Here is an 8331-nt window from a genome sequence, read left to right as displayed (position 1 = left end):
AATTATGCACGCTGTAATTCGTGGCTTTCAGTAATAAACAATTACAATTGCAAGCATTAAAATGTTTGACTGTCAAGATTGGTATTCTGAACATAAGCTTGTATTTTCTAGAACATGATGTTATCCAAGGTAAACACCGGCGTACAAGTTACTGCATGCTCCAGTTCAATTCCTGATACTTGGAGCTAGTAATCTTAAAGTTAGCTAGAATCCAGCAGATTGCAAAATGTTGCAAGATGTTTATTATCAGCCTATAATGACTTGTCTGTATTATACCGTACATGTGAGGATTATACTCTACATTTTTGGGTTCTTAAGAGCTATAAAGTGCAAACATTTAAGGCAGATAAAAGATGAGATTTTCTTTGTCATTATCGAAGTGTGCAATAGTGGCAAAACTGACCTCCCATAAATCAAGGGATTAAGTTTCAAAAGGAAGTTCAGGAATTAAGTCATCATCTTCAAAATCACAGGACTAAGAAGGTCCCTTTATTAAAACTACTGGCCTCCTTTTCCGAAATGGAAAGTATTACAGATCATGTAGTTAAGGACAAGAGCAGAACAAATGAAACCACCATAGAAACAAGAACCAATCCATGTACACTCTTAAAAATAAAGGTGCTTCACGATGCCATAGAAGACCCTTTTCTGTCTAAATGGTTCTTTAAAGCACCTTTAACATTTGAATAACCTTTCTGGTTCACAAAAGGTTCTTTAGGATGAAAAAGGTTCTTCAGATTATAAAGACGTATGAAGAAAATGGTTCTTTAAAGAACCTTTGACTAAATGGTTCTTTGAGGAACCAAAAAAGGTTCTTCTATGGCATTGCTGTGAAGAACCTTTTAAACACATTTATTTTTAAGAGTGTAGTTTATAAAGTCTTAAATCATGTGACATTTTAAGGTTAAACAATGCAACCACATCTAGCTAGATAACAACTCTCTGTTTATTAGTTTCTGCAGTCATGTGTACCTCTTGAATTTTTGATCAGGTAATGTAACTTTCCTTGCATGTTGGCTTTGCATATCTTCTCTTTTAGTATTTACTGTAGTGAGTCCCTGGATTGTGCATTAGTGCTAGAGCCCAGGGTCAAATCTGGGGTGAGATACTGCACTCAATGATTAACTTTGGGTAGTATCAACTATTTTCCTAAGACAGAGCTAGAGACTACAGTCTCCTCGGTTATTGCTTTAAAATATATTTGCTTTACATAACTCTCTGTAACTAAAAGTGGAAAACCAGATTCAAGGCACTTGGTCATTAAGGGATACGCTATTAATTTTTGAAACCTTGAGCATTTAAAATAGAAAAATGATTTCTCTGTGTGTGAAATTGTGTGTGAGATCCAGTCATTTTACTTCCACTAAAAGCAGTAATATTACACATTTACATTTATGGATGTGCACTCGGGGACAGCATTGATAACCCACATCCTTAAACTCATCTTTTAATTTCACTTGAGAATCACTAAACTGTTTTTAAGCTGTTCTTGGATATACTATCATGAAGTTTCCATCCGGTGCTCACATACGAAAATAGTGATTTAGGTGGTGGTTGTCTGTGAAGTTCACGCCTGGGTCTTTTGAAGATTAATTTGCATTAGTCAAACTGTCTATATCTGTGAATTCTGTAGTGTATGCACAAGCTGACTGCTTGCGCAGGTCACCCAGCCTTTTAAAATGTCAGTGGTGTTTTGTGATAGCACTGGGATTCATTATCAAATACAAAAATATGATCTGATCCCATCACCTTTAAGACGATGATGTTTTTTATAATGGTGTATTCTTGTGTGTTTGAAGATTTGGGTTCCTTGTATGGCACTGTTTGTCCATCTTGTATAAATAATTCAAATAATACCTAAAAAATAACTCGATATCCCTCTTCACATTAAGAATGTGACCCTCCACATTACTCGCATTGGGAGACCTGAATTTATCTCTCCTATCAAATTTCCCCCTACTCAGTGACTATTCAGAGGGCTGTTTCCACTTTAATAAGTATGTATTAAAGTGAACATTAAAAATCTTTAGACCATTATCCACATACTGCACAGGTCCAGAGTCAAAGTGGTGAGCATCTGGCTGGGATCTGGAGTGGGACCTGTCTTTTGAGACCAGTCTTTCTCATGGCCAAATATACAGGCAGTCATCAACATTGGATTTACGGGCGGCACACTTGCGGTTTAGGTTGTGATTGCTTGAATTGGCGGTGCATGCTGTCTGCTTCATTGAGCTCCTGAGATGAGGTCTCTTTCATTGAAAATAATCACTTGAGACCTGCAAAGATTAGAGAACTCGGAGAGGGAGAAAGAGACTTTGTAAATAAGAAGTAAAGTCTCGAAAGTAAGTAATGATGTACAAAATAAGATAACTCTCGATCATTTTAAATACCTAGAAAAAAGATATACAGAATATAGTAGAGATTTAAATACTTTTGCACTAGACAAACACATTAAATGATGTTTCATTAGCTTTAAGAATAACAGTTTTACTTACTTTGGCAAATTCTCAAATGGTTTTCTCATAGACATGCTGGACAACCTGTGGTGTGTACAGGAAGAGAAAGAATTATGGGGATTCCTAACGGAAACATTAAATCATATTTGTGTGCATCCATAAAACATGTTATTAGTTTTATAACACTTTGGGGTCAAAGTTTAATACCAATAGTTAAACTTGGAAACACTTACTCCCTATCATAATTTTACATATCTTAAGGCTTTAGTTACATTGCTTGTGATTGTTTTGGGAGGCCCTCAAACACTTATGCACTTATGTAGTCATTTACTGGTTTCATCTGTAAAAGATTTCGGAAACTTTACAGTTTTTATAAAACTCTAAGAGTAACTAGAGGTTACTTTCTCAGATCGTAAAAAAGACGGAGAAAGGCATGGAAAATGGCTATGGTGCTTGAGACTTCCTCCTCCCGAATCCTTCGGATGAAGGCACTGAGCCAGTTTGTGTGAAACCTGCTTTTTTCATCTAGTTTTTAACCTTGCTCCTTTTCTCCACTCATGCTCTTTCTCTAAACGTACCTTTTATTCGTACATCACTCTCTTCTCAAACTTATGAACCAAAAATAAAAATCAATAGTACAGCTGTAGGACTAGAGACCGGTAAAGTCAGGTAACGTAGTGAGGTCAGGTGTAAAATCCAGACTCAAAAATTTCTGTTATTTCTCCCTATCTCTCTCTCTCTCTCTCTCTCTCTCTCGCTCTCTCTCTCACACACACACACACACACACACACACACACACACACACACACACACACACACACACACACACTAGTAATAATAATTGCATGGTATGTATTATTTTCTTGTCATCAAATTATTACATAAATAATTCTAATTTTATGTTTATCTATACTAGCGTATTTTCTAAAAAAATTTTTATTGCTGTTTTAATGGTATGATAACAGGGCCCACATTAACTACATATCTCATAAGCAAAGCTTATCAGACCAGAGCCTGGGAAATCTCAAGCTTCCACGACCAACAAAAATGTGCCAAGTCGGCCCGAAGAGGTAATTTATGAGCGGCTAAACACGTGGGAGCTCCGCTTCAGCGCAGTACAACATCCATCCGCCGCACTTCACACTAATCTCGCGATGCTACGAGCCTCACTCGCTCAGCCGTACGGTGAGAGTTTTCCACCTCTCGCGAGATCCGCAGAGTTTCCCACGCCTGTTGTTGTGGCGTCTGCCCTTTTCTTTCACTCACCCTGCCCCCCTTTCTCTGTTCTCGTCACCCGCCCCCTTTCTCTCTCTCCCTCGCTCTTGCGATCTCCAGTCTGCTTCTGTTGTCTCGGCGGCTGGTAGGCTCTGGGAGAGAGGATCTCGCGAGACTTGGAGTTTTGGTGAGAGTTTGTGGAAGATGGCGCCTGTTGTGACAGGGTAAGTCTGAGATTCTGAACTGCTGCTGCTTCAGGAGTTCAGCTGCTTTAATACACTTTTACATCGTTTAACGGACCCGACGCGGCTCTCCATTACATTATAAATATAAACTGGCCCTTTCCCGTAAATTCCAGTGCTCGATATCGTTATACGAGCACGCAGAATGTGTTTTATTATATTTTGAGTGGTCTGCTCTAGTGCGCGTGTTGTATTGGGTCGCCTGCACGGGGAGTTGAGGGCCAGCCCCAAACCGTTTTGTACTGTCTTTATAAACCACACAACATTGCATAATATAATAGACTTATTTTTACATGCCAAATAAAAATCGGGAAACCTCCAGTGGTGGTTCGTCGCCAGTAACGTGTCCCGACACTTGATTTAATAAAGGGACATTTTTATAATCAGCAATGCACAGTACATTGGCTTTGTTTCAGCCTTGGTTTGGGATCATTTGGGATTAGAGTGAAAAACACCTTCCCTCAGAATTTTTGTCGCGCTGTCGGTGGTCAGATGTGTTTTATTGGTTGTCTGCGGGGAAATATCACGCGTTTACTCTCGATTGTGAAGTGTTGTTTACCAAACAGAGCCGCTGGCTCTTTGGTCGCGCTCTCGCGGTGCAGACGGATTATTAACATTTAATGGCAAGTGCAACTGAGGACATAAAGCTGTGCGACCAAAAGAGCGTTTAGTGCCCACGATTCAGTCTCTCACATGGCAGTGTTTTGGTTTTGTCACTAAATGGTAAACAATGTGAGATATGTCCAGGCATACGTAGAAGACGAGATTCTACTTTAAAAAATTTCGCGCAATTTTGTATGTTGTGCTGTATGTTTCCGTGTAAGGTTAAATTTAAGCTCATTCACAATGTTCTCTCAGATCATGATTTTAACTGTAAAGGATTCGGGCACGATCGTTTTTGTTTGTGAAATGAATTCACTTCAATAGAAAGATGATGCACGTGGTTGCTGGCACGCGATGTTTATTAAAACGAGTTTACACATATATATACACGCGCAAACAGTTTTTTTCGTAGCTTTTGTCATGTTTGTACACAGCCAAGTAGGTGACAGACATCCCCTGACTGGGATTTTTTCTGCCTTTTTTGGCGAGAAGGGGCGGGGGGGGGGGCAGACTGTTTGTTTGGGGGCTTTCCAGTGGACCTGAACTGCCGCCGTTTCGACAGGGAAGCCAACGACTGGTTTGACTGGCCACCTGTCCGGCTGATGTTCACCAATGAAATTAGAGACGCAGGGATTATTAGCATGTGTGAGGACATCATGGTGTCTTTTTAGAGCATGGCTTGCCTTTTACAGTTGAATGCACAGTCTTTTGTGTGCTCCCACTGCACAACTGTTTGACCTGTTAAAGCTTGTGCCTCTTATGTACAGCTGGTCTTTTAGGGTGATGAGGGTGTCTGTCCGGTTGCACAAAAGCCCTCGAGTCGAGAAAACCCTTAGTGATGGATGATACACCCACTACCTAACTAGGGGTTCTCTTATTGCAACTGTCCGCTGATGGTACTAACACAAGTATAGTGAGAAGTAGGGTGACCACTGTGTCCTTGTCAGCCTACTGTTATAGGCACTGTAAATTGGTCGCTGTGTTAGTAGCAAGTATGTGTCATAAATAGGATGGGTTATCAATGGGTTGGTGTTGGTTGTGAGGTCTTATAACTTATAAATGCACCATTTAAAAATGTTACATTTTACATTTATGCTTTTGGCAGATGGTTCTATCCAAAGTGACTTACAGTGCATTTAAGTAGGTATGTTGCTAAAATTTTCAAAATGGTTAAATGCTAAAACTAGTTGTTTAGATAGAAAGAGCTTGAAAAAAGCTTTTAAATGAGACCAAGATCATGTCTATGGGTTCAAGAATAATAACAATACTGGCCATTTGAAACTCGAAAGTCATCACTTTATTTTGACCCACGTTTTCCATTAAAATTCAAGAAAATGTCCGACCGAATCATGAAAATTATAAAGTTTTTTGCTATAACTTTTTTAATTTTTGAGATATTGACCTGAATCTTTCAGGATAAGCTGTTTGCCATATCCTCTACATATTCTACTTCTGAAAAGTCATATCTATATATAAAAAAACAAACCATGAATTACACCAAATAACACTCTTTATTCAGTCTATATACAGACATCTACTACACGGCTATACGTCTGCTTCACCACCTTTGTCCATTCAAGCAGATTTTGGGGGTGGTAAAACTCCTGTGGTTGTCGTTCAAATGTATTAAAATTTCGTTCACTTGTAGTTTAGCAATTAAACTAAATGTCTTTACAATTTCAAGAATGTCTTTACTCAACTTCAGCAAAAACAACAACGATTTTACAAATAACACACTTTGGCGAGCTCGCACGGCCAGTAGTTAAACATGAAAGGTGGTGACTGAAAAGGAGAAGGTACCTATGGTTCTTCCGGTGGTGTTAACAATAAAAACTCAGAAATTTTGCAATCAACAAACCAACAGAAGCATTATTTTCCACAACAGCGCGCCGCCTGAGGAAATCTTGAGTTTCGTTGAGCGGAACCAAAAAGTCAGCCGCGATAGCGGATTTAGCAACATACCTAATTTAAGGTATACATTTTTATCAGTGTTCCCTAATTAAACCCATGACTTTAGGGCTGCTGATGCAGTGTTCTACCAGTTGAGGTACAAAAAAAGTAAATATCTAAAAAGATAACAACAAAAAATTGGTGGTATTGGTAAAAAAATCCTTTAAATAAAACTGCAAAAAAATTCATTTAGAATTACCCCACACTTGACAAATGTGACCTTGACAGCTTTTTAGTAATTTACTGTTTCTACTCAAAATCATCCTACATAATATAAATAACATATAACCTTGATTCTTTAATATTGACTGAGTAAAACCAAGTCTAAGACTAAAATCAACGTTAAATGATTTTTTTATAGTTCAATGTATAATTGTATGAAATGTATTTGTGTAAGCCTTTATTTGTGAAATACAGTCCTGAATGTCTTTTCCTTTCAGTTCTTTTGATTGGCAGATGTGCTTACTGAAAAGTACGAATCCATTCTATAGTAAATCCTTAGTGTATATCTATGGGCCAGAAAGACTCCAAGTGTGTAAAAAATATTGTGCTTCACCTTAAAAATCATCTTAAACACAGTGTCGCCTGTATCGTGCACCAGAGATGGAGTCTTCATTTAACAATACACAGACCAATTTCTGCAGCTATTCATTCCTGCCAGAGCATATGTGATGTGGACTTGTAGTGAAGTTTAATCGTAGGCCTTTTCTGTTGTGTATAATGACACAATAAACTCTGTCTGCCTGGGACAATGCAAGGTGTGTGCCTTGATAAACAAGTAGGCGTGTGTGTGTGAAAGAAATATTCCCTAGGGCCCATTATGCAGGCAAGAAGCTCTTCAAGGTAAAGAGACAGTATAAAGGTTACAAGTAAAGAGCGGAGGTGCATTCAGTGACCCGCCTGAAGTGAAAGCAGTGTAGAGAATAAAAGACAGTTCGCATGCCACCTCGTTCGCTCATTCTTGCTTTCTGTCTTTTATTTGAGCAAAGGTAAAACATTAAAGACACGGTTGTTACTACCAACGGCATATGTTTTTTCACCTTCATACAGAGCTTCTGTCAATTTAACCTGTGCCCATCTAAACTGGTCGGTAAACAGTCTGCATTTGAAGAGAAGAAAAAAGGAAGTTCTCTGTTTGGTGTAATGAAGTTGCATCGTTTAAATGTCAGTAGTCTGTTTGTGACACAGCGCCCACTTACATTTCGCCGTATTCGCTTGAAAGACCAACTTTAAAGCAAAATACAGGTCTTGATTTTTTTTGATATGTGAATTTAAATTGGATAAATCTGGTGGTGCATTCATTAACAGCCCAACAAGGAGCTTAGAGGATAAAATGAGACATAATAATTTAGCTTGGCTTGGGGCTCTCCCATCATGGCACCCAGCATAATTTTGGTCCACTGCTATGAATTGCATTTTGCAACTTAAAGGCTTATGTGCATTGGTCTGGCCATTGTGGAAAAAGATGACCTGTCATTCTAAATGAAACTTTGGAAATGTTTCAGACCATTGGAAACATTCTTTCTCGATCGACTGGTCAGTTGCCCACTGATATATCATTTGTGAGGGGCTTAACTCCTTGCCAAAAAAGGGTCTTGATTTCATTGGCAAGCTTGGAGAGCAAGAAATGTTATTTGCTTGTGCGAGTTAGGAATGTTTTAAATGGTCTTAGCTTTGCCATTATCACACACTGAGCCAAATAAGAAATTATATTGACAAAAATTGCTGCTGTGGTTTTATGAAAAAACGGGTAAAGAATTCCCGATCGCTTGTTGCGTTTGATTTGGCATGCCTTATGTATGAGGTAAAGAAAGGCTGAGAGTGCAAGAGTGTTTGTGGTGCCCTTTAATTCTTGAATTTCCTC

General features: G+C 38.7%; 1 protein-coding gene across 2 annotated transcripts in view; it reads left to right on the top strand.

The window, feature by feature from the left end:
- The first annotated feature begins 3751 nt into the window (after positions 1-3751).
- rbpjb (recombination signal binding protein for immunoglobulin kappa J region b) overlaps positions 3752-8331 on the top strand; it is a 54515-nt gene continuing 49935 nt past the window's right edge. Inside the window, exon 1 of one of the 2 annotated variants that reach the window (XM_055211274.2) lies at positions 3752-3896. In XM_055211274.2, the coding sequence (XP_055067249.1) occupies positions 3877-3896 (20 nt within the window). In that variant the 5' untranslated portion in view covers positions 3752-3876. The remainder of the gene's footprint in view (positions 3897-8331) is intronic. The other variant, XM_055211260.2, reaches the window with a different exon arrangement.

Source organism: Misgurnus anguillicaudatus, chromosome 21 (assembly GCF_027580225.2).
Source record: "Misgurnus anguillicaudatus chromosome 21, ASM2758022v2, whole genome shotgun sequence".
NCBI classification, from domain to species: domain Eukaryota; kingdom Metazoa; phylum Chordata; class Actinopteri; order Cypriniformes; family Cobitidae; genus Misgurnus; species Misgurnus anguillicaudatus.
Note: the sequence above shows the minus strand (reverse complement) of the source record. Positions and strands in the feature narration are given on the sequence as shown.